The sequence below is a fragment of the Malaclemys terrapin genome, chromosome 4 (assembly GCF_027887155.1).
Source record: "Malaclemys terrapin pileata isolate rMalTer1 chromosome 4, rMalTer1.hap1, whole genome shotgun sequence".
Lineage (NCBI taxonomy): Eukaryota > Metazoa > Chordata > Testudines > Emydidae > Malaclemys > Malaclemys terrapin.
The window spans coordinates 38,369,020-38,396,174 of NC_071508.1; the positions used below are offsets into that span (position 1 = coordinate 38,369,020).

The 27,155-nt window shown below is 47.1% G+C and overlaps 1 protein-coding gene across 1 annotated transcript in view; it reads left to right on the plus strand.

The window, feature by feature from the left end:
• Positions 1-27,155, plus strand: part of LOC128836108 (sodium/hydrogen exchanger 10-like) — a 234,686-nt gene that overhangs the window by 140,778 nt on the left and 66,753 nt on the right. The window contains exons 16-18 of the mRNA XM_054026125.1: positions 9,813-10,001; positions 18,396-18,545; positions 19,002-19,053. Coding sequence (XP_053882100.1) covers positions 9,813-10,001; positions 18,396-18,545; positions 19,002-19,053 — 391 coding nt within the window. The remainder of the gene's footprint in view (positions 1-9,812; positions 10,002-18,395; positions 18,546-19,001; positions 19,054-27,155) is intronic.

Consider the following 27,155-nt stretch of genomic DNA (forward strand, 5'->3'; position numbering starts at 1 on the left):
CAGCTTGGCTGCTGTGTGGCTAAATATGGATGAACGGGAGTGCTCCGCTGGTTTCCAACAGGTCCTGCTGGGCAACAGGAAACCTTCCACCAGGGCTATCTAAGTGGCAAAGTGGAAGCGGTTCATGTTTTGGGCCTCAGACTGATATATTTGTGTGGAAGAGGCCTCGCTGCAGGACATCCTGGACTATTTACTGCACCTTAAGCTCCAGGGCCTGTCACTATCTTTGATCAAGGTACACCAGGCGGCCATTTCGGCATTCCACCCTCCATTTCAAGGCCGGTTGGTCTTCGCAGATCTCATGACAGTGCAGTTCCTGAAAAGTTTGGAGTGCCTTAACCCACATCTCCAGGACCCAGTCCTCCTTTGTGACCTGAATCTTGTGCTGTCGAGGCTCATGGGTCTCCCCTTCGAACCCTTGGCTTCCTGCCCCCTCCTGCTTCTCTCCTGGAAGGTCCCCTTCTTGGTTGCTATAACTTTGGCCTGTAGGGTGTCCGAGATCAGGACACTCATGTCCGAGTAGCCCTATACGGTCTTCTATAAGGACAAGGTCCATCTGCATCCATACCTGGCTTTTCTGCCCAAGGTCGTCTCCCAGTTCCACACTGGTCAAGACATTTCCTTACCAGTGTAACCCTTCTGCCCATCTAAGTTGGCAGCAACAAGGGCCGGGTTCTGTATCTAGGGGTTCCGTTTCAATAACGCAATGCAAAACTGGCTCGAGCCCCCACCCTGTGACCTGGGACAATTACATACCACCCCCTGGGTGCCTCTAAGAGGCAATACTTCCCCTCTCGCAAGCACGGAGTCTGAGTGTAACAGAAAATGTTTAATAACATGAGGTAAACGACATCAGCATTAAATTGGAAAAACACCACAAACAGGATTCATAATACAAACCATGAGCAAAAAACCCACCCCAGCAAATTGGGCTGTGTCCTTTCCCGTTGGTTCTTGAAACTAGCAACCCAAGAATCACCAAAGTCCCAAAAGTCCAACAACCCCCCAAAGTCTCTGTCCCTGGTCAGTGTAGCCCCAGAGTTCAAGGGGGGGGGCACGCAGGGTGTTAAGGGGCACCTTACATGATCCGAGGTCGACCGGCTGCCTCTCTGTGGGGTTCCGCCGCAGCCTTCACCACGAGCCGCTCCACTCCACCAGCTGTCCCGTGAGCCGCTCCCGCCATCCCACAAACTGCTCTGGCAGCTGCTCCGCCCTGCTCACCGACCTGTGAGTCGCTCAGCTCCGCTCCAACCGCCCCCCTCCACTCTGCTAGCTGCTCTGCCAGCCGCTTAGCAATATAGTTTCAGGCTCCCCCACTAGTTAACACAGCCTCAGCTCTTAATAACTTTAGCTCTTTTGTGATTTCAGCTCTTAGCAATTTCAGCTCATAGTAGGGAAGCCCCAGTGCTAGTGCACCATTGGCCCAAAGTGAATTCAGCTCAGCAGCCTGTAACTAGACTCCTAATGGAATCAAAGTTAGCTTTAACATTCAACAGTGGAAAGAGGAGGTAGTGCAATTGGTGTTTCAAACCCTCAGAGAGGGCCCATACTATCAGGTACAAATACCTGTCCCCATCCTCTCTCTATTCACTGGGTTTTGTAACCTATGCCTCTTGTCAAGTAAGTGCTATTTAGGTAATGGTGAAGGACTCACTCAGTCCTTCTGTCATACAGCAGTTCCATTGGCCTTGATTCACAGAATCAGGGTAACAAAACTTTATTCTTCCTGCCCCAATAACATAGAAAACTGGGGATCCCACACCAGCCAAAGTAACCACTTTGAGTTGCTGTTGTTTCATGCCAGGCGAGTGGGTGTGCCTATGCAAACAAGATCAGCCCCTGGAATTCTTTTCCACACTCGCCATAATTCACCACCAGATGTCAGGGTAGAGCTCATCCTGACTCTGCTTACATCCTCCCCTGAGCCGAAAATTTGTCGTCCCGACAAATCACACTCCCTATTATACCAACTCACTGGTTCCCTCCAAAGGGCCTCAGATAGCCCACTTTAGCTTCCACAAGCCTGTGTGCTAAACATATTGGTTCCTCACTAGTCATCCCAGGTGCATCATAAGTCAACCGTTTTACTGGCCTTATTACCTTGTCTCGTCTATTGAGAATCTCTGTTGCCGTGGTGGGGGGGACAGCCTCTTGAACGACAGATGGAGTGGTTTCCTTTGAGGGTCCCTTGGCTACTGGCATAGGCCCCTGCATTTCTAGTTCTAACAGTGGAGGGTCCAAGTGCCCAGGACATCCTCCACCTGTATGTCTCCACTGTCCAATAACCTGTGTGTGTCATCACATGGGGGTCCCACCAGTGGCTCAGGGGTGTCAGGAATGGGCCTAAATACTTCTGCCATGGGGTTTAGGGCAGAAGAGGAGGAGCTCTCTATTGATTCAGCTGATCGGGACTGAAATCTTGTCTCCATCCCAGGATACACCATGGTTGTGTCTTCCTCCTCAGACTCACTCTCGGATGTGCTGCATGGGGGTAGGTTAGTTGCAGGGGGCTGGCTGTCCACGTTGGAGGGCAGCTTTGGTCCAGCATCTTCGTTCTGCCCGGTTGCCTTGTTGTGGCCCATCTCATAAGGGGTGCCTACCAGTTCTCCCACAGGGAGCAAAAGGTTTCTATGCACTGTCTTTGTCTGCCCTGGACCCTCTTCAGGTTTGATCTTGTAGAACAGCAGGTCTTCTAGCTTTTCCATCACCAAATAAGGTATTGCCTTCCATCTGTCAGCTATCTTGTGTTTGCCAGCAATACCCAAATTTCGCAGCAGGACTCTGTCCCCCAGCTGAAGCTCTTGTAAACGTACCCTAGCATCATATCGCTGTTTGTTGCGGTCTGCATTCTTCCGAGCAGCAGATGTAGCTAAGTGATAAGCATCCCGCAGCTTTTCTCTTAGTCGGGATACATATTGCTGATGAGTTTCATAGCTATCTCCATCCTCTGATACACCAAAGCACAGGTCTATGGGTAATCTTGGTTCTCGCCCAAACATTAAGAGATATGGGGTGACTCCTGTAGCATCATTCTTTGTGGCATTGTAAGGCGTGCACCAGAAATGCGACATGTTGGCTCCAGGTTGCCTTCTGCTCTGGCCGCAAAGTCCCCAACATATCTAATAGGGTTCAGTTGAACCTCTCTGGCTGAGGATCACCTTGCGGGTGATGAGGCGTTGTCCTAGACTTTTTAATTCCCGCTATCCTCAGCACCTCCTTCAGAAGATGACTCTCAAAGTCCCGCCCCTGATCCGAGTGTATCCGGGCTGGAAATCCATAAACTGAGAAATATTTCTCCCACAGTACTCGAGCAACAGTGGTGGCCCTCTGATCACGTGTGGGATATGCCTGCGCATATCGCGTATAATGGTCAGTCACTACTAGAATGTTCCCAATATTCCTCTTGTCTACTGCTAAAGACAAGAAATCAATGCATACCAGCTCCAGAGGTTTGTTGCTGGTGATGTTCTTCAGATATGCAGCCCTCGTGGGCAGAGTTTTCCTTTGAACACATCGAGCGCAGGTCTCACATTTCCTGCGAACATCTTCAGCCATCCGAGGCCAATAGAACCTACTACGAATAAGTTCCAGGGTCCTCTCCATCCCTAAATGTCCAAAGTCATCATGCAGGGCCCTCATGGTCAGGGCTCTGTACTCTTTTGGCAGCACTAGCTGTGCTCGTTGCTTGTGTAAAGGGTCTGTGGTCACTCGGTGTAGCACTCCCTGAATCAGTTTTAGTTTGGTCCATTCTCTCAATAGTAGTTTACCCTCCGGGTTAGGTGGGACAACCACAGCTGGGCTTCGCCCCTCCCTTTTGGCAAGTAGTGTATCACAAATGTCAATATCTTGCAGCTGGGCTTCCTGCCAGTCAGCCGCATTGAGCATGGGCAAAGGAGATTGGTCCAACGCAATATAGTTCACTGAAGCAGAAGGCACGCATTCAGGGGGCAGGCCCAAAGCTTCTGCGGCACATCCATGAAGACTCTCATGGGACTCTGGCTCCCGGCAACTCACACTGGAAATAGACCTCACTCCATCTGTGGGTATCACAGCAACTCCTGGTGCCTGTGGATGCCTGGACAATGCATCTGCATCTACATTGCTTCTCCCTGATCGGTATTGAATGCTGAAGTCATAGCTAGCCAAAGCGGCCACCCATCTTTGCCCTGTAGCATCCAGCTTAGCACTTGTTAACACATAGGTCAGTGGGTTGTTGTCTGTCCACACCTGGAACTGAGCACCATATAAGTAGTCTCGAAATTTCTCAGTGATGGCCCATTTCAAGGCCAAGAACTCCAGCTTGTGGGTGGGATAGCGAGTTTCACTATCAGACAGTCCTCGGCTGGCAAAGGCTACAGGTTTACGTCTTCCTTCCACTTCCTGGTACAGTACTGCTCCCAGACCCTCCAAACTGGCATCAGTATGCAGGATAAATGGCTTGCTTGGGTCAGCAAAGACTAGGACCGGAGCATGAGTTAGGCAAGTAATGATTTCTCGAAAAGCCCTTTCACATCTCTCATCCCACCATGGCCCAAATGGTTTGAAGGGGCCATAGTGTCTCTGCACAGGAGGCTTTGGGGACCTCCCCTTATTCTTGGTCTTAGATTTGTTCCTGCTGGACTGGTATCCCCTGGTAAGATCATTCAGAGGTTTTACAATCGTAGCATAGTTTTTCAAAAATCTGCGGTAGTAGCCACTAAACCCAAGAAAGGTCTTGAGTTCTCTGTAGTTACTTGGACATGGCCATGTAGTGAGGGCTTCTATTTTATCGGGATCAGTACTCACACCCTCTTGGGACACGATGTGACCCACATACTTCACTGAGGTCCTGCAGAAATGGCATTTGTCAATTGAAAGCTTCAAACCATAATCCTCTAACCTATCAAGCACTTTAAGAAGTCTTTCTTCATGCTCCTCCAAGGTTCTTCCAAACACAATCAGGTCATCCAAATAAACTAACACTTGCAGTAAATTCATGTCTCCCACAACTTTCTCCATAAGACGTTGAAATGTGGCAGGTGCTCCAGAAATCCCTTGGGGCATGCGTTCAAACTGATAAAACCCTAATGGGCAGATGAAGGCTGTCTTCTCCTTATCTTCTTCACCCAGAGGGATCTGGTAGTATCCACTCCGAAGATCCAACATAGAGAACCACTGGCTTCCCAGCAAACAGTCTAAGGTAACTTGGACTCGGGGCATTGTGTACTGGTCAACCACAGTACAGCGGTTTAGGGTGCGGTAGTCAATACACATCCGGATTTTCCCATTCTTTTTACGGACCACCACAATGGGTGAGGCGTATGGGCTGCAGGACTCTGTAATGATGCCATTCGCAGCCAGCTCCTGAAGATGTTGTCGCACATCTTCCATCTCGGAGAGGGCAGTCCTCCTAGATCTCTCCCTGAAAGGTCGAGAGTCATGTAGTCTGATGTTGTGCTCTACTCCTTTTGCACATCCCACATCCCACTCATGCAATGAGAACACCTTGGATCTTTCACAAAGTTTCCTCCTCAGGCAATCTTTCCACTCCTCGGACAACGGTGAATCTCCAAAGTCAAACTTTGCAGAGTCTATTGTCGGAACTTGAGTCTCACACTGGGGTTTTACAATTGATTCAGGCTTGAAGAGATCTGCTATCTTTTGTCCTTGCTTCACAACAACATCTTGACTTGTTTCATTAGCAATCAGTATACTCACCTTTTCCTGGGCTTCAGCAGGTAGGGTTATGACTCCACTGGGGACCAGCACTCCTTCCGGGAGCTCTCCTTCAACTGGCTGCTCTACCATTGCTAATGCCCCTTTACTGCCTTTCAGCCGAGTACTCATGACAAGCACTTCTTGCTCCGTCCTTGCAGGCACTACTAAGGGGGTTGTGCCCATGTACTTCAGTGCCCCAATCGGTAGCTCAGATGTCTCCTTTTTAGCACCCTCAATCTTCCTATAGGCTTTAGCACAAAGCGTATGGATCATCAGGGTATTCAGGTACTGGTCCCCAGCCCGTCGTCTGCAGTAATCCACGAGCACCTTGAAGAGACTGGAGTTGGTCCCTATCAGCACAGACACATCAGAGGTCCCTTTAGGGTCAGGGCATATTAATGCAGCTGTGTCCACCTCTTCTCTTACCCCAGCAACCTCCTCTGGGAATTCCAGGTGCACTATGACATACCCTTGGTAGGGGTATTCATCCATGCTGAGGCCACACAGACCAACACCAGTTAGTGGCTGTATAGGCTGGTGCCTAAGCATTTGTTGGTAGAATGACTGAAATATAATAGTCACTTGAGATCCAGTGTCAAGCATAGCTTTACACTCCGCCCCTTCAATCTTCACCATGACCTCTGCTCGAGGCCCTATCAGTCCTGCGGGGATCCCAGCTGGACGGTCTTTTCTGGGGGAATCTTCAAATCCTGCAGGCCTGGGTGGTCCCCGTCCCCAGACTCTCTGGCAGCTACCGGATCTCTCCCAACTGATCCTCAGCTTTCCATACACTAAGGAGGGGTTTTCTTCATTATGGCACTTGGCAGCACTGTGTCCATCCTGACCACATCGGTAGCAGAAGAATTGTCCTTTCCCCCTTCGCCCAGATGGGATGGTGGTTCTAAATGCTGACTTCTCCATCACCACAGTCAGAGGCTCCTTATTCCCGGAAGTCTTAGCTCGGTCAATGGTGCTTTGCAGTTCAGCTATCCATTCTGTCAGGACCTGCACTTGTTGGGCAAGTTCCTCTGTGGTGCTCACCATCAGTACACTGGCCGTTTGCAGTGGTGTTGTGCCGGCTGGCTCCAATGTTTGGGCTTCCCAAAACTCGCTGGCAGCCTGCCTTTCTTCCTCTTTTCTGACCTCCTTTATCAGCTGGGAATAACTTGGGGGACATTCCCGTCGTTCTCTTAGCCGGAGATGGAGTAGAATCGGGTTCTGATACTGAGCTCCTCTTACAATTTGAGCCAGTCTGGTCCGATCCATCTGTTCAGCAGTCACTGCACCCCTCATGACAGCTCTCTGAAGCAGTCTCTCCAGCCTCTGTATATAGGCTGAAATCTTCTCGCCAATTTGCTGTCGGGAATTAAGGAACTTACAGTAACTGTCTTCAGGGCCCTCTATGCTCCCAAAGGTATGATCAAGGGCCTCTAGGCAGTCCTTCACACTGACCCCAGGGTCAATGAGCTTCAGGGTGTGAATCACATCTAATGCTGGGCCACTAAGGCTCTCTATTAGACATCTTCGCTTTTCTGCATCAGGTACGGCCCACTCCTGCAGCATTTCAGTGTTATGCTCCAACCAGGGTTCGAACTCCTCTGCCCCAGCAAATAACCTTAACTCACGACAAGAGTTTGACCTAGCATGGGACAACACAACCTTTTCTAATATTTGCCCCAGTGCTTTTGCCCAATCATTGGCTGAGGCTGCGGCCCCTGAGCTAGAGGCAGCAGGGCCGGGGCCCAACAAACCTGACATATTAGCCATTATACAAACAGTAATTTCCTCAAAATATAACCGCAATTGTTTCCCAATGCAGTGGAACACTCAACAAGTGCTTGCGAGGTGTACTGACCCAGGGAATCCCGGACGAGCCCCCAAAAATGTAACCCTTCTGCCCATCTAAGTTGGCAGCAACAAGGGCCGGGTTCTGTATCTAGGGGTTCCGTTTCAATAACGCAATGCAAAACCAGCTCGAGCCCCCACCCAGTGACCTGGGACAATTACATACCACCCCCTGGGCGCCTCTAAGAGGCAATACTTCCCCTCTCGCAAGCACGGAGTCTGAGTGTAACATGAAAATGTTTAATAACATCAGCATTAAATTGGAAAAACACCACAAATAGGATTCATAACACAAACCATGAGCAAAAAACCCACCCCAGCAAATTGGGCTGTGTCCTTTCCCGTTGGTTCTTGAAACCAGCAACCCAAGAATCACCAAAGTCCCAAAGTCCAACAACCCCAAAGTCTCTTGGGTCCAGTAACCCAAGGATCACCAAAGTCCCAAAAGTCCAACAACCCCCCAAAGTCTCTGTCCCTGGTCAGTGCAGCCCCAGAGTTCAAGGGGGGGGGGCACGCAGGGTGTTAAGGGGCACCTTACGTGATCCGAGGTCGACCGGCTGCCTCTCTGTGGGGTTCCGCCGCAGCCTTCACCACGAGCCGCTCCACTCCACCAGCTGTCCCGTGAGCTGCTCCCGCCATCCCACAAACTGCTCTGGCAGCTGCTCCACCCTGCTCACCGACCTGTGAGTCGCTCAGCTCCACTCTGCTAGCTGCTCCGCCAGCCGCTTAGCAATATAGCTTCAGGCTCCCCCACTAGTTAACACAACCTCAGCTCTTAATAACTTTAGCTCTTTTGTGATTTCAGCTCTTAGCAATTTCAGCTCATAGTAGGGAAGCCCCAGTGTTAGTACACCATTGGCCCAAAGTGAATTCAGCTCAGCAGCCTGTAACTAGACTCCTAATGGAATCAAAGTTAGCTCTAACATTCAACAGTGGAAAGAGGAGGTAGTGCAATTGGTGTTTCAAACCCTCAGAGAGGGCCCATACTATCAAGTAGAAATACCTGTCCCCATCCTCTCTCTATTCACTGGGTTTTGTAACCCATGCCCCTTGTCAAGCAAGTGCTATTTAGGTAATGGTGAAGGACTCACTCAGTCCTTCTGTCATACAACAGTTCCACTGGCCTTGATTCACAGAATCAGGGTAACAAAACTTTATTCTTCCTGCCCCAATAACAGAGAAAACTGGGGATCCCACACCAGCCACAGTAACCACTTTGAGTTGCTGTTGTTTCATGCCAGGCGAGTGGGTGTGCCTATGCAAACAAGATCAGCCCCTGGAGTTCTTTTCCACACTCGCCATAATTCACCACCAGATGTCAGGGTAGAGCTCATCCTGACTCTGCTTACACCAGTAAACTTCATATTTTCAATAAAATAATTTATCCGTTGAAAAAAATGGAGTGGAACATGGTAAATTGGAAAGTCTTAAGATTTTTTTCTGACCTTCTAATCATGTCTTGAAAGTAGAGCTAAGTGGGAAACTGCTTTCCTATTTCCATGAAAACAATTGAGATTTTGAAAAATTTCCCCTTCCACATCAGGATGATCCTAAGACCTTTTGATATTTTTCACAAAAAAATCAGAGAAAGATACCCCAGAATAACCAATAGTCCATTGGCTATGGGGCCACTCTAGGGTTCAGGAGACATGGCAGAACCAAGTTCAAGTCCTTGTTCTGCCTGATTTGGAGGAGGTATGTGAATGCAGATCTCCCACGTCCTGAGTGAATGCCTTATCTTGTGGGATACAGTCAGTCTGTCACTCTTTCCTATTGGAGCTGTTCCACTTTAATTATTTATATAAATATTCATCGGGCCAGAAAGAGATAGTGTCCTAGGTAGGAGGAAGGATTTCTTCCCCCCAATATTCACCTCTGAAGTAACTGACCCATGGATAACTCAGCTGCTCCTGCTGTGTTCTGGAGCCAGAATTTAAGTCTTAAACAGTTTACATATCTGTTTCAATCTGCCTCCCTGCAGTTGCAGAAAGGTAATACTTACCTTTCAAAGGTTACCTTTGAGATCGGAAGGGCTAGAAATATGATGTTTGTTTTTTAGTTAAAGGTTTTAATTCTGCATAAATTGGTTGGTAAGACCTATGGGGAATTTTATGCGCTGTTAATAGTGGATTTATCAAGCCTGGGTAGTGTTGAAAGATGCATTATAATTGTTTTCAGATTTGAGTAAAAGCTTAATATATTCTCTTGTTTTATAATGTAAATGATGTAATGAATCTAAATAAATATTGTTTGTTTCTTTTTAATAACAGGCTTTAGCCATGGGGAGGGCTTACATCTTTCATCGTTGGAATCAGTTGGAACTAGTAATCATAGCAGTTGGACTCATAGATATCATGATTATTAATATCTTTAAGCCACTTCACCCAACATACCATATGATTAAGACTATCAGGGTTTTCCGAGTCATTCGCTTTATTAGAGTTCTGCGTCTTTTGAAGGTAAAGATAAAGATTTTTTTAACTTTTAACAAGGAACTATAAAAGCATGCAGCTTTGTATTTTATTTTTAGGTTCAGTAAAATAAAATGTAAACCAAATTCTTAAATGTTATTATTTTAAATCTGTGTGGCTTCTCCTTGATGTGACATCCCCTTATGTGCTTTGCTGGTGAGATCTCACAGCATGCTGCACTGAGAGCATAGGAGTATGTGGAATGCTTATAGAGCTAAGATAAAACCACGTTTCTTCCTCATAAAACTGCCTCCCCACGTCTGCTCTTACATTTTGTATGGTATATCACATGATCTGTGGAACAATTGAATGCACTGTACTTTAGGAGAAGGGCATAACAGTCCATATGTCAGCATTGAGAGTTAGGGGTGCACAGCCTACCTTTTCCTCTCAAATCCTGTTTATTCTGCTATTTAAGAAAAATCAGACAATCTGAGGGTTGCTGACCAGACATTGTTCTTCTTGTGTTTTGTTTTTTAAATTCTAATTTATGAAGAAAGTTTTCTTCATCCTTTCCCCCCACTACAAAGTCCTTATATTAATGATAGTATTAAAGTACTTTTCTAATCTCTGTTGCTTTCAGCCACCATGGTTAAAAGTGTCAGAAAGTGTAGCATCAATATATATGCTTCATATGCTCACAAGCTCAGGGTTTGTTCAGGACTCTTATTGTGACTGCTGGAACTGGGATGAAAAAACAACAACTTTGTGGTGTACTTTCCCATCTAAAATCCTAAGAGGGGTTGTGATAAATGAAGGGGGGGGGGAGTTGCTCCCTTTTATGGATACCCAGCCAGCCAGTTAGCTATAAAATCCCTGTTAGTAGCTGTTCTCTACTTGCTTTACATGTAAAAGGTTAAAAAGTCCATAGGTAAAAGGAAGGGAGTGGGCATCTGACCAAAAGAGCCAATGGGAAGGCTAGAACTTTTTAAAATTGGGGGGAAAAATTCCCCTTTGTCTTCTGTGTTGTTCTCCCAGACAGCAGGGACAGGGCTGGAACTATGCTGTAAGAGCTTGCGCCAGGTATGAAAAATGATCAAATCATACCTAGAAACTACTCATTTGAAACCCCAGATATGTAAGTAGATCAGGAAATGTCTAGGAAGACACGCTTAGGTTTATCTCTTTTATTTCTTTATGGCTTGCGGCAGGGCCGCCCAGAGGATTCAGGAGGCCTGGGGCAAAGCGGGGGAGCTGCGGCACTTGTACTCACCGGGCGGTGATCCGGGTCTTCTGCGGATTTCAGCGGCGGGGGCCCTTCAATCGCTCTGCGTCTTCAGCAGCACTGAAGGGCCCCCCGCCGCCGAAATGCCGCCGAAGACCCAGACCACCGCCGGGCCAGGGCTCCCGGGGCCTGGGGCAAATTGCCCCACTTTCCCCTCCCGGGCGGCCCTGGCTTGCGGACTTCTCTGTGCTAACCCCAAATGCTTTTGTTTTGCTTGTAACCTTTAAGCTGGACCTCAAGAAGCTGTCTTGATGCTTAATCCTTGTAATTGTGTTTTTTAAAACCTAGCAAAAAGCTTAAGTTCCAGATGTATTTTCTTTCTTTTTGTTTTTAATAACATTTACCTTTTTTAAGAACAGGATTAAATTTTTGTGTCCCTAACAGATTTGTGCATATGTTGTTTAATTAGCTGGTGGCAACAGCTGATTTCCTTTGTTTTCTTTCTCAATTCTTCCACGGCGGGGGGGGGGGGGGAGGTGAGGTGGGGTGTGAAAGGGCTTGAGGGTACCCACAGGAAGGAATTCCCAAGTGCGCCTTCCTGGGTTCTAAAAGGGTTTTTTTGCACTTGGGTGGTGCAGCATCTACCCATCCAAGATCAGAGAAAAGCTGTAACCTTGGGAGTTTAATACAAGCCTGGAGTGGCAGTATTAATTTTTAGAATCCTTGCGGGCCCCCACCTTCTGCACTCGAAGTGCCAGAGTGGGGAATCAGCCTTGACAGGGGTTCACTTTATTCAGCCCCTGTGCACCATCATTATAGGGAATTATTTTGCCTACATCATTTGAGGAGGTGACCAGACCCTCAATCTGTGAAATCCCCTTGAAGCTAGATAACATGTAAATTTGTTATAAGTCCAACATGTTTAGCTAGCCTTATCATCAGGAGTCATATAGTGCAAGTGCTCATAGATATGTCAGCTGCAATGTATTCCCTGAACTACTATCATGCTAAAAGTTGTAGCTGCAAGAGATTTCTGGTTTTCTCACCTGAACAAATTTTCCTGATCGCATGATTCACTTGGGTAACTTTGCTCCACAAGTTGGATCTAAAGTGAGCAGACTTATTTGCAACCAGGATGGGGCCATGGTTTTTCAAGTCATCTGGATTGTTTTGTTGCATTTGTAGAAGGGGCCGAATGGGAATCTTTCAGAGCAGACACTCTCTTAATGGATCATCCTTTGTATTCAGACCTATTATTTGGAGACAGGAGTTTGTGTATCTGATAGTCTCAACATCCTTTCTACTAAGACAATATAAGTTTCTGCTTTTTCTTTGTATAAAGTGATCATCCAGGTGGCAGCAGTGCATGTTGCCTTATACATGACAGACTTTTAAGCACGTTTTGCCTGTTCTTTGGAGACTTGTGTATCATCTCCAGTGTTTCAGAGTAGCAGCCGTGTTAGAAGTGGGCTGTAGTCCACGAAAGCTTATGCTCTAATAAATTTGTTAGTCTCTAAGGTGCCACAAGATCTCCAGTGTGAGGCCATGCTGCCCTGATGCAGCAAATTGGTGCTCTTGGTGCTGTGGGAATGCTATTTGCATCAGTGAAGGTGTTATTACCTGGGAGACATGACCAATCAGCGAATTATTTCTGGTTTCAACACAGATGTCCACAAAAATTCTTCTTCGAGTGCTTGCTCATGTCGATTCCATTTTAGTTCATTCTAGGTGTGTGTGTGCCCACATATGCGGACGTCAGAGACTTTTGCCTTAGCAGTATCCATAGGGCCGGCTGTGGCGCCCTCAGGGGTGCCGCGCTCAAGCCATGGTATTTCAGGCACAGCGGGCCCTATGCCCTCTAAGTTCCTTCTTATCACCCGTGGTGGTCAGTCAGAATGCCTTTGTCCCTTGCTTTGCAAGTGGCCAGCTGTTTTTTTTTCTATCTCAGCCTTGTGCTTCTAGCTGTAAATAGTTTAACCATTGTTAGTTAGTTGTTAAGTAGCTGTTAAGTGTTAGATAGTGTCCCAGTGGGGACATTGCCCCAGGTGGGGCATGCCCTGGTCCCTGGGTTTTAAGCCGTGCTCCATGTGTAACAGGCCTATGCCTGTTAGTGACCCGCATGATAGTTGTTTAAGCTGTCTCAGGGAATCCCACATAAAGAAGCGCTGTCACATCTGTAAAAACGTTGATCCTCAGACCCAGAGGGAGCACAACATACATCTCAGGGCCCTCCTGATGCAGGCTGCCCTGTACCCAGCTTTGAAGCCAGAGCGGTCCGATGTGGCACCTAGCGCTTTTACTTCGGTGTGGAGCGCACACCCGGCACCAGGTTCCTCCCGGTACCAATCCCCGTTGCTAGTGCCAAAGAAGAAACCTAAGAAGATGGCACCGAGCAAGCCCGACCTGGGGGCTCCAGGCAAAGGACCTTGTTCGGGCCTTACACCCACTCCAGACTCGCAAAAGGGCTCAGCCCCAGGGAGTTCCTCCCCCAGAAAGGACCCATCACCGACTCCAGGGAACAGTAAAGGGCCCAAGCCAATGGCGCAGTCGACACTCTCCCAGCTCCTGGCACAGGGAGAGCAGAGAGCGCCCCCACTGCAGATGGCACCATGTGGAGATATGGATCTGGCTATGGCTCCCCGAGAGGGCAAGCCTGCTGGCAAGGCCTTGCACAAATCAAGCGAGCACCACCAGTCTCCGGAGCCAAGACAGAGCCCTCGGTCACCACATTCTTGGTCTCCGCATCAGCCCATGGCTCCTGCTTGCTGCTACGAGTCATTGGCTCCGTGCTCCATATCTCCATCCTCGCGCTGGGACTTACCCAGCCATAGACGATCTCCCTGGCATCGGTCTTTGTCTTGGGTCGCTATAACTTTAACTTGTGGGACTCTCTCCTCGAGTTCAAGGACTCCATGACCCAGGAGATGGCCCAGGAGTTCACAACTCTGGTGGAGGAGGGTACTGCGGCAGCTCGGTGCTCCCTCCAAATGGCCTGGGACACAGCCGATTCAGCTGCCCTAGTGGTCGCCTTGGCGGTGGTCATGCAGCAAAGTTCCTGGCTCCAGACCACAGACCAGTCTCAGGAGATGCAGGCCTCTATTCAGGATCTCCTGTTTAATGGTATCGGCCTTTTTTCCAACCAAATGGATGCTCGTCTGTACGGCCTGAAAAACACGCGGGCGACTCTCTGGGGATGCATATTCCTCAGGCGTTGAGACAGCCGTTCCGGCCTCCTCCACCACCTCGACAGTGGCAGCCTCGGCAGGCACCTGCAAGGAAAAGGGATGTAGGGTTTAGTCGCCGTCACCATTTGTCATCCCGATCTGCTGCGCAGCCTGGCCTGGTGAAGCACCAAGGGAGCCAGAAGTGCTCATTTTGAGGGTGTGCTCGGGAGCGACGCACCAGCCAACTGCCCGGATCCTTCCTGCCTTTTCCTCAGCTGCCTTTTTCCCTACCTCTCGGCCTGGTCGTGGATTACATCAGACCATTGGCTCCTGGACATAGTAGCTCAGGGCTATACCCTGCAATTTTGGCCACCCTCCCTCTACCTCCCCCACACACACCTTCCCCATCCTTCTTCAGGGACCCTTCTCATGAGCAACTCCTCGTTCAGGAGGTCGAAAATCTCCTGGTCTTGGGGGCTGTGGAGGAAGTTCCTCGAGATATGTAAGGAAGAGGATTCTACTTCCGCTACTTCCTAATCCCGAAGGCAAAGGGGGGCAGGGCCGGCTTTAGGAAGTGCGGGGCCTGATTCGAACAGTTTTGACAGGGCCCCGGCAGGGATGACTGGGAAAAAAAAAAACATGTAAAAAAAACACGTGGGGCTTGTTCTCACCGGGCGGCACTCGTAGTCTTCGGCGGTTTGTCCTTCACTCGCTCCGGGTCTTTGGTGGCACTGAAGGACCTGCTGCCGAAGGACTGCCGAAGACCCAGAGCGAGTGAAGGACCTGCCGCTGAAGTGCCGCCGAAGACCCGGAGCGCTGCCGGGTGAGTAAAAATTAAAAAGGTGCCTCTAGCCAGGGAAGGGATTCTCGGCCACTTGCCCCCACCCTGGCGGCCCTGCCACTGGGCACGGGGCCCTCTTAGGCGCGGGGCCCGATTCGGGGGAATTGGTGGAATTGGCCTAAAGCCGGCCCTGAAGGGGGGGGTGTCTCACACCCATTCTGGACCTGGTTGGCCTCAACAAGTCTCTCAAGAAGTTCAAGTTCTGCATGGTCTCCATCATCCCATCCCTGGATCCGGGGAACTGGTACGCCGCTCTCGACTTAAAGGACGCTGGCTTTCATGTCTCCATATTCCTGTGACACAGGCATTTCCTGCATTTCATAGTAGTCGAGTGCCACTTCCATTTCACGTTGCTATCCTGTGGCCTGTCTTCGGCCCCCAGGGTGTTCACGAAATGCATGGCGCTGAGATGTCGAGGGGTTCCGATCTTCCCATATCTCAACGAGGGGCTCATCAAGGGCAGGTCTACGGGGAAGTTGCGCAAGAGCCTTGATCTGGTGCGGTCCACCTGCAGCAAGCTGGGTCTATTAATAAACACAGAAAAGTCCATGTTAACTCCAGTCCAAAGGATAGAGTTTATCGGAGGGGTCCTCGACTCCACGTGGGCCAGGGTCTTCCTTCCGGAAGCACGTTTTCAGGCCATGTCAAGCTTAATCCCCCACATAAAGAGCCACCCACTCACAATGGCCCACGTGTGCCTGCGAATGATGGGCCACATGACCATGTGCACATATGTGGTTAGCTATGCCCGTCTTCATCTGTGGCCTCTGCAAGTGTAGCTAGCCTCGGTCTACACCCCCAGCAGGCACACCCTGGACCATGTGGTCACAGTGTTGAACCATGTCCTCCTGTCTCTGGATTGGTGTCGGAATTCCAGGTCAGTGCTGCAGGGAGTCCCCTTTGCGATCCGGTCTCCGTCGATCATCCTGGTCTCGGATGTGTCGGATCTGGGTTGGGGAGCCCATTGGGGCGTTAGCTCAGCACCCAGAGCCACTGGCTCCACAACGATCTCTCCCTTCATATCAATGTCAGGGAACTCAAAGCAGTTCGCCTAGCCTGCCAGGCCTTCTTGTCCCACCTGAAAGGCAAGGTGGTGCAAGCCCTCACAGAAAATACTGCTGCGATATATTACATCAACAGGCAGGGCGGCGCCAGGTCTTCAGCCCTTTGTTGGGAAGCGCTCAGCCTCTGGGATTTTTGTGTGCGATATGCCATTCACCTGGTAGCTATCCACCTGCCCGGAGCCAAGAACGTCCTGGCAGATCACCTCAGCAGGACCTTCTCATCTCGCCATAAATGGTTGCTCCATCCGGAGATGGTCAGCCTAATCTTCCATAGGTGGGGGACTCCCCAGGTGGACCTGTTTGCATCCAGGCAGAACAGAAAGTGCCACATGTTCTATTCTCTGCAGGGCAGGGACAAGGGCTCCCTTTCAGACGCCTTCCTGATTCTATGTTCAGGAGCTCTGATGTACGCCTTCCTGCCAGTGCCGTTAATCCACAGAGTCCTGCTCAAGGTGAAGCAAGACAAAGCAATGATCATCCTCTTAGTCCCAGCGTGGCCTCATCAATACTAGTTCGGCCATTACCTGCCCTCCTACCCCTCTGTTGGAGTTGTCAGCAATAAGGAACAGAGAGGGCGTAGGGCCGGCAGCACCTGATATACTGCGGCGTGAGCGAGTTACCCCAGAGGGCGCCACACCGGCCCTATGGAAACCGCTAAGGCAAAAGTCTCCGACCTCCGTGGACATGAACTAGAAAGGAATGAACATGAACCACACATCTCAAAGAACAACAGTTATGAAAGGTGGGTAACGTTTTTTTCCTCCACTTAGTGCAGTGAGCTATTGTCAAAACCAAAGGGTTTAATTTAAGGAAAGCTATATAGGCTCATAGGTGGATTGACTGATTCACCTAGGTTCTGGAGGGTTCTGATCCAAATTGCTAATTAAAGGAAAAATGATTCTGTGCTTTATGAATTTTATTAAAAGTAAACATTCAAGAGTAAAATAAAAAAACTATTACAAATTCTAAGGTTGAAAATAATGACAGTTAAATTAAACTTGATGGTTTTACCCCAATATTGCTGCTAACATAGCAAATAATCACTTATTGATTCTAAAACAGGAAGCTCAAGAAGGAAGCTGTTTATTTAGTTGGCAGGCAACAATCAAAGAACTTGTACTCAGAGCAATGATAGTCTTTAGTTAATTTAGTTGGTGTTTTCCTCCTTGGAATTCACTGTAACTATAGTGGCTAAACTATTTCCTTTCTCTACTCCTACTCCACCCCAGCATAAAAAATAAGTATAAGATTTACAAGACATTTTATAAAGAGGATGTTTCACTAAACAATGGCAACCTTGTTTTTCTGGAGGACTAACATAGGTTATATTAAATTGTACTGCTGAACTTCTAAGTTATGTTAAGAGCACATGGAGCATCTGGAGCGGGGTAGGCAAACTTTTTGGCCTGAGGGCCACATCGGGGTTCTGAAACTGTATGGAGGGCCAGGTAGGGAAGTCTGTGCCTCTCCAAACAGCCTGGCCCCTGCCCCCTATCCACCCCCTTCCACTTCCTGCCCCCCTCAGAACCCCTGACTCATCCAACCCCCCCTGCTCCTTCTCCCCTGACCGCCCCCTCCGAGAACCCCCCCACACCCCTAATTGCCCTTCCGGGACCCCCCCCCATCCAACCCCCCCCCGCTCCCTGTCCCCTGACTGCCCAGACGCCTATCCACACCCCCGCCCCCTGACAGGCCCCCCGGGACTCCCACGCCTATCCAACCCCCCCTGTTCCCTGTCCACTGACCGCCCCCCCCGAACCTCTGCCCCATTCTACCGTCCCCTGCTCCCTGTCCCCTGACTGCCCCCAGGACCTCTTGCCCCTTATCCAACCCCCCCGCTCCCTTACCATGCCGCTCAGAGCAGCAGAAGCTCACAGCCCCGCCACCCAGAGCGCTGGCGGCACGGCGAGCTGAGGCTTCAGGGGAGGGGGGACAGCAGGGGAGGGACCCGTGGGCCGTAGTTTGCCCACCTCTGATCTGGACAGACACTCTGTTGTAGTATTTACATAAATCAAAGTTGAATGAAATATAAACATACAAGTGAAGTGTATTTATCTGTATAAGAATTCCTATTAGAAAAGTTGACATTTTTATTAAATAATGTATTTTGTTTGCAGATGTGACTTATTTCATTATTATTTATTTCAGCTTGTGATATCAAGACTGATAAACCTATTGGAAAAACAAATAAACAAACAGCTAACCTTTAGATATGATATTGTTAAGGGATATGTGCAAGGTGAAGAAGATACAGAATATTTAATTGAACAGATTTCTGGTCATGAGACAATTTCTAAGGTGAGGGAAAATAATAGAAAGTATAGGAAATGGTTTAAAATGTGTGCTTTGAAGATTTTAATTTATATACTTTAAAAAGTTATAGATTTAAATTGATAACAGGAAGTTAAAATAGATAAAATAAAGATGTCAGAATGATTAAAAACAAATTCTAGCAGAGCTGATACATGACGTGCATACTGCACCTTTTCAAAGGCTGATGGAGCTGCTGCTCCATCTGGCAGACCTCCAGTATTCGTAGTCAACCAGACCTCCTCTTAAGTATTCCCACAGCAGCCTGGCCCTTCTACAACATGGGTTATGGCTTAATGTCATTCTAGCCATAACTCACTCACTGCTAACCCCCTATATTTAATGGACTTCAGCAATATTTGTACTAAAATGTATTTAAAATATGAACTCACAAAGGTGTATGTATCTTTCCTAATAGAAATTGCATTTTCCTTTATCTTACAGGAAATAAGTAAAATTATGGAAAAGAATAAACAAGACGCTGTGAAAGAGCTAGGTATGTAAAATGGAGATAATCTTATAGTCAGTGTGCCAACTCCACATAGCAGGAGGTCACCAGACAAACCCTGAAAAAGTCACTAGATGTAGCTGTTTAAGCACGCAAAAGGAGTCAAAAATGTCACTGAACAAAATTTCCAGGGAATTCAGAGAATTTTATATAGATATATACACACACACATACCGACAGGCGAGTAGGGGAAAAAACTCATAGGCAGGAGTTGTAGACCAAGCTGGATGAGCAAGCATCTCAGAGAGGAGATTAAGAAAAAACAGAAAGCCTACAAGGAGTGGAAGATGGGAGGGATCAGCAAGGAAAGCTACTTTATTGAGGTCAAAACATGTAGGGATAAAGTGAGAAAGGCCAAAAGCTATGTAGAGTTGGACCTTGCAAAGGGAATTAAAACCAATAGTAAAAGGTTCTGTAGCCATATAAATAAGAAAAAAACAAAGAAAGAAATGGGACCGCTAAACACTGAGGGTGGAGTGGAGGTTAAGGATAATTTAGGCATGGCCCAATATCTAAACAAATACTTTTGCCTCAGTCTTTAATGAGTCTAATGAGGAGCTTCGGGATTAATAACAAGAATTTTTGTTATGAACTGGGGACGCATCACTTGGAAGTAACAGAGGAGGAGAAGGACCTCGGAATATTGGTTGATCACAGGATGACTATGAGTCGCCAATGTGATATGGCTGTGAAAAAAGCTAATGCGGTCTTGGGATGCATCAGGCGAGGTATTTCCAATAGAGATAAGGAGGTATTAGTACCATTATACAAGGCACTGGTGAGACCTCATCTGGAATATTGTATGCAGTTCTGGTCCACGTGGACACAAGAACAAATGGATATAAACTGGCCATCAGGAAGTTTAGACTTGAAATTAGATGAAGGTTTGTAACCATCACAGGAGTGAAGTTCTGGAATAGCCTTCCAAGGGGAGCAGTGGAGGCAAAAGACCTATTCTTTCCTGGGTGTCTGGCTGGTGAGTCTTGCCCACATGCTCGGGGTTTAGCTGATCGCCATATTTGGGGTCAGGAAGGAATTTTCCTCCAGGGCAGATTGGCAGAAGCCGTGGGGGTTTTTCGCCTTCCTCTGCAGCGTGGGGCACGGGTCACTTGCTGGAGGATTCTCTGCACCTTGAAGTCTTTAAACCACAAGTTGAGGACTTCAATAGCTCAGACATAGGTCAGGGGTTTGTTACAGGAGTGGGTGGGTGAGATTCTGTGGCCTGCGTTGTGCAAGAGGTCAGACTAGAAGATCATAATGGTCCTTTCTGACCTTAAAGTCTATGAGTATAGTCACAAAATCATTCACAAGCAGCTCAATACTGTTAATAAAATCCATTCCATGCTCCTCTTGCTACATTCTGTTGCACACCAGAAGCAACTACAACAGTACAATGTGTGACAAAGTTCCTCCTCTGCCTTGGTAGGTCCTGTGCTTATTGGCAGATTTGCTCGCCAGGCCATCCTTATCCATACGCAAAGTACGCAGCTGCGTAAGGCGCCAGGAAATTTGGTGCCCCAAATTTCCTGGTGCCCTGCACAGCTGCGTGCTGCTCCAGCCCATACCGCGCCTCTTCCCCATGCTGCCCCCCAGCCCCGCCCCCATTCCACCCCTTCCCCAAAGCCCCCACCCCACCGCTTCCCTGCCTCTTCCCGCCCCTGCTCTGCCTCAGCCCCACCCCCACTCCCCTGAGGAGTGCAGCGGGTTCGGGCCTGCACGCAGCGGCCCAGCCCCAGCTGCGCCACCGGTGAGTGCTGGGGGGTGGTTCCTCCCCGTCCCCAAAGCCAGCCCCCCCCCCCCCCCACGGAGGCCTGTGGCCAGCCCCCCGCAGAGGTCTGTCCCCCCTTCCCCGTGGAGGGGCTGCGTAGGGCCCCAGAATAGCTAGGGACGGCCCTGTTGCTCACCTCAGAGATTCACGGCAGCCCTCAGTTGGCCACTTTTGCCAGTGGCTCAAACCTGCCGTTCATTCAGCTAACCTCAGCACCAGCCAGCATGGGTAAAAGGAAGAGAACAATCCCCGCAGTCTCTGCTGACCCACCTAGTGGGTTGGAGGACAGCCCAGGGACCTTCCCCTCTGGTGGGACCCTCAGTCCAGGTCAACTCCTCTTATATTCAATAGGGAGTTGGGGGAATTGGGGGAACCCAGGCCCACCCTCTACTCCGGGTTCCAGCCCAGGGCCCTGTGGATTGCAGCTGTCTACAGCGTCTCCTGTAACAGCTGCGTGACAGCTACAACTCCCTGGGCTATTTCCCCATGGCCTCCTCCCAACACCTTCTTTATCCTCACCACAGGACCATCCTCCTGAAGTCTGATGACGCTTGTACTCCTCAATCCTCCAGCAGTATGCCTTCTCACTCTCAGCTCCTTGCGCACCTCTTGTTCCCAGCTCCTCGCACGCACACCGCAAACTAAAGTGAGGTCCTTCTTAAACTAGGTGCCCTGATTAGCCTGCCTGTCCTAACTGATTCTAACAGCTTCTTAATTGGCTCCAGGTGTCCTAATTAGCCTGCCTGCCATAACTGGTTCCAGCAACTTCTTGATTGTTCTGGAACAGCCCATTATCTTACTCAGGGAAAAGGGACCTGCTTAATCTGGGGTTAATATATCTACCTTTGATCACTCTCCTGTAGTCATCTGGCCTGACCCTATCACAACTGTCATTAGGAGGGCGCAAGCTGCTCATTGGGAAGGGTGTCCTGTACACTGCAGCCCAGGTTGGCTGGGGTTGGTTAACTTCAGCTGAGCCTCCCTTTCTTGCCCGCCTGGGTTTGAGCCGACAGGTGAGTGAAAGGGAAAGCCCAGAATCGGGGGAAGAGGGCATTCCCCTGACCTGAGCTTGGCGCTGCAGGGAACCAAGAAAGTAGATTTAAAAACAAAAATCCACTAGCCGGATCCCTTTGCCCCGTTTCCAGGGTTTCATTTCTGATAACAGCTGGGCATCTAAGCCCAGGCCAAGCCAGGTGAAGGGGAGTAAAGGGGAACCGAAATCAAGCTAGCTCCCCCTTTGATATCTGTAGTAAGGGCTTCATCCCTGGAGGCCCAGTGCCCCCTGCTGTGGCCCTATCTCATCCCACTCCACCTTCCATCCCTGCAGCTCTTTTTGCTAGCTAACCTGCCTCCCAAGGGTGCCAATTAGGTAGAGCAGGGGGACTACAGCCCCCCTGAGTTTCATACAGGAGGTGGGCTCCCAGGCGGAGCTCTTAACTGCTCAGCATTAGTGTGGAATGTGAGTTCTGTAGAGAGGTGCTTCTCCCAGATTTCCGAGTAGCAGCCGTGTTAGTCTGTATCCGTAAAAAGAACAGAAGTACTTGTGGCACCTTAGAGACTAACAAATTTATTTGAGCATAAGTTTCTTCTTTGAGTGATTGCTCCTGTGTATTCCACAGTAGGTGTGCGTGCTCGCCACGTGCACCGGTGCCGGAAGTTTTTCCCTTAGCAGCATCTGTAGTCGGGGAGCACCACTGCGACCCCTGGAGTGGTGCCGACATATTGTGCTATAAAGGGGGCTGCGTGCTCCCCCTACCCTCAGTTCCTTCTTGCCGCCAGTGAAGGTAGTCGGAACTTGTGCTCCAGCTTTGCTGCAGCATTTCTAGCCTTAGTGGTATCCCTCTTTGTTATCATTTATTTACGTCTTAGATTGAATACCTTTCATAGGGAAGTAATAGTTTATCACAAAGGCCTTGTCTGTATTAATGCTGTAAGACGATGTAATTTACGCTAGTAAAGTTATGTAAGTTACATAAGTTATGTCAATGCACCTTCCATCGACTTAAAGCTGTATCTCCACCACGTTATGTCAATGGGAAATGCTCTCCCATCAACATAGCTTCTGCCTCTCATTGAAAAAATTAATCATGATTAATCGCAGTTTTAATCACACTGTTAAACAATAGAATCCCAATTGAAATGTATTAAATATTTTTGGATGTTTTTCTTTGTAAAACTTTAGAGCCTACAAGTCCACTCAGTCCTACTTCTCATTCAGCCAATCGCTAAGACAAACGAGTTTGCTTACATTTACGGGAGATAACGCTGCCTGCTTCTTATTTACAATGTCACCAGAAAGTGAGAACAGGTGTTCGCATGGCCCTTTTGTAGCTGGCATTACAAGGTATTTACATGCCAGATTTGCTAAACATTCGTATGTTCCTTCATGCTTCGGCCACCATTCCAGAGGACATGTTTCCATTCTGGTGAGGGGTAAAAGTCTATCTGTATCTCGATGACTCGAGTCAAAGGCCAGTTTGAGGCACAGGTGGATGCCAGCATCCACCTCATTCAGTCAACCTTTTAGGCACTGGGCCTGCTTATAAACTAATAGAAGTCTACCGTCACCCTGGTGCATAGGATAAAGGTTATTGGAGCAGTGCTCGACTCCACCCAGACCAACCCCTTCTTCCCAGAAGTCCGCTTTCAGATGATGGTTTAATTAATAGTGCGGGTCAAGGCCCAGCCTACCACGATGACTCGTTTCTGCCTCAAACTTCTGGGTCACGTGGCCTCATGAACACAGATAGTGCAGTATGCGAGGCTATGCCTCTGTCGGAGAAAAACAGAGTTCTCACTATTTGTTTAGGTACAGCAAGTCAGATGCTTTATTAACTCTCACAATTGCGCAGAGGGAGAGAGCTAAGCAGGTCTCTCAACAGGTAAACAATTACAGCAAGCATTTATACCCTTTGTTACAGACAATAATGAGCAACAGTTCCATTTTGTTTATACATAGGTCATTCTGATATCTTGTTTTGCTCACTAATGTAGACTCTTAGTCTACATTCCATATTATCTACACAAGGTCGCAACAACTTCTCACACAGTTCTTTCCCACTCGCCTCACACATTCCTCGCTTCTACAAACCTCGCGTTATTAAAATTACAGTTAGCCTAACTCTTGCTAACAAACTGTCATGCATTGCATCCCCTTCTTTTCAGTTCTTTTTCTGCTTCCACAACCCTCCTTTTTGTACTGCTAGTACAACAAACATTTTCAAATCTCTATTTGCATTAAATCTCGGAATTCAGATTCTGCATTAGATGCTTTAACTTTAGGGGTTTTGATTGGATGTAATGACAATGCATGATGAGCATGGACATGAAAGGTATTACTATTATTACGTTTTTTACAACAACAATAACATACTTTTGCACAACACAAGCAATAACATTTTCATAGCGATAATATAATGGGGTTGTTGTACAATTTTAGTCATATAACACAATACATTATACTTAGTACATAAGGTGGATACTTTATAAGCTGTCTGAAAGGCATACTTTTTAATTTGATACATATTTTGAAGCATGTGAATTTGCCCTTGTACTTTAGAGATTTTTTGAACTTTTGGTAACAGTGAAAGCAAATTTTGAAATCGATCAGGTACTAAACTAGTCTAATTAAAGGGTATTTGGAACCTAAGGACTACTTGCAAAATTCTATCTGCAGACCAGTAAATAATATGATTGCCTGCAGTGGTAATGAGATTAAAATGTATGTCTTGCAATGTGGTGGCTTTAACATACACACAGCTATTATTAGCTTGAAAAGATAAGTGTCCTGTCAGTGTAGTTTTTTGTTCTTTACTTTTTTAGCAAACGTAGTTATGAAGAGTAACAACTTTTCCTGGCTTCAGTTTACGGATACACTGAAGCTGTGGGGGTTGTAACGGCCAAAATGTCTATTGACTTTTTAACTCCATTTAAATGTCAGATGTAATTCTAGGAGCACTGACTAAAAATTGATTGGGCATACCAGGAGGTCTAATTTTTTAGATGTCTCAATGAATTACTTAATTCTACATGCATTCTTTTTATGGACTCGGCAGGATTCGATATGTGGGAGCCCACACTCCCTCCAACCGGTCTATATGCTTGGAAGGAGCACTGAGAATGTCTGCACTTCTACTTAGAAAGTCTTTAAGTATGTCTTTATGGCCACAGATCAGATGGTACTCTTGATGTGTCTGTAAGGGTAGTGGGCCAAGCCTGATGCTCTAGATTATTTCGAATGGCCATTAGCTGGTCATTCAGGAAATTTTGAATTTCTGAACATGCTAGATTTCACTGCAATGCCTTTTTAGCCTTAGTGATATTCAATACCATTTTTGTTAGCAACTTTTGGGTTATTGAACTAAGGGCGGAAATAACATGTAACTCACTAACTCTAGCCTGTACTTGGGTTAGTTGTACTTTAGAAACAAGGCCAATGGCTTTTTTTAGTTGCCTTAATTTCTTATTATGTTTTTGGTTCTTAAAAATATTTTAAACTGCTGCTGCATTATTGGCCTCATCCCAAAGGGATTCGGTCAAGTCTTTTTTTTTTTTTTTTTTTTTTTTTTAGAGGAAATAACCCAAGCCCTCTGTTGTGCTAATTTAATGGCAGCCCTCTGTGAGCAATTTGGGTATGTAGAGGTAATTTGGAAACTGGATAAGGGCAATGAAAATTTAACAGTTTTTAGTGTAGTGTTAATCACAGTTTATTGATATTTTAATACATTTTTTTTGGTGTAGTACTATACTACATTTGTTGGTTGAACACTTTTATGTACTTCTGGGAGGCTTTGATATTAATGGCATAAGAAGGGGTGTATTGCAATAAGGTACAGGTCACATTATTAGTCACTGGAATAATTTTTATGCAGGTAAAATTTTTAGTGGCAAAACAAACTTTGGGTATTCGTTTAATTGTTCACTAATTGGGTGACCAAATAACAATAAGGGCCTTTCTTATTTAACACAGTGCAAATTCTAGGAACATTCGCTATAGAACCTATTAATTGCAATTACAGATTTTTGGGGTTTACTGGTAGTGATATCATATACTTTTATTTTCACTGATTTATTTAATTGTTTGCTTATATGGGATATCTTGAATTTTAAAAATATATTTTTTCAAACAATATTTAAATAAATCACTAAAGTGTGAAGGCTTTAGTCATTGGATTTATTAAATATATGGCATTGTTTGTATTTGGATGTGTTACAGGGGTAATAGTGTAATGGAGGAGATGGCAGGGGCAATGGCAACAAGGTGCCTTTGGTACTTATCATTTAAAATCCAATTAGGGAGGGCAATACATGCTGAAGGACTTATCTAAAATACAGGGTGCAGCCGGTAGAATAAACCCCCAAATCCAATCAATACTACGTTTTTAAGCATGGGTCCCACAAGGTTTTTTTGCCAGTGTATAATTTTTTGTTTTTTTACTAGGGTCAGTTTTTAATGTTTTTTGTAGTCGGGAATTTCTGGACTTTGTGGTTTTAATGAAGCAAGTGTGGTTTTTTTTTTTGTTTTGTTTTTTTGAAACAGTGTGGTTTCGCATTATACAGGGGAGAGGTTACTAGCACATCACTCTGTAATGGTTTTGCTCTTTTTAGAAACATTTAGAGGCACAGTAGGTTTGTCAGTGGACAAGGGAGAGGTTACTAGCACTTCACTTTGTTTTTTTTGTTTGTTTTGTTTTGTTTTGTTTTGTTTTTTTTTGCTGTCTAGAAGACACAGCAGAGCTAGAAGGAGAAATAGGCTTATCATCAGTCGGAGAGTCCTCCCGAGGTGGAGGGGTTTTTTTACAGTGAGAAGCATGGGTTTAGGCAGGTAGTCCTTGGCACTTTACAGTGGTGGTGGTGGTGAACAGGGCTTGGAAAGGGCCTTTCCAGGGTGGAGCCAAAGCAGTCTTTCGTTGATGGACTTTACGTAGACTCAGTCTTTTTGTTTCAATGAATGGCAGGGCTGCTAGGGTCTTTGGGTAGCACTTCTTTTATCTGTGAGAAAAGAAACTTACCACATTTTATTAATGCCTGGCAGTGTTTTGCAGATCTCATAGTTGCTTGGGCACATTTAGGCTCTTTTTTTTTTGGCTGTCAGCCAAGTTTTAGCTGTGGGTAGTATCCTTGGATGGGGCCAGCGTCTTATTTTTGGACTGAGCTTGCTAGCTATTTTTTTTTTAGTTAACTTTTTTTTTTTTTTTTTTGGCTTTTTTTAACTTACAAAGGAAACTTTTACTTTTCACTTATACATTTTTTTTCAACAATGAACACATACACATTGCCATTATACAGTACATTAGTCTTATTATTTAATGTATGCCATGTA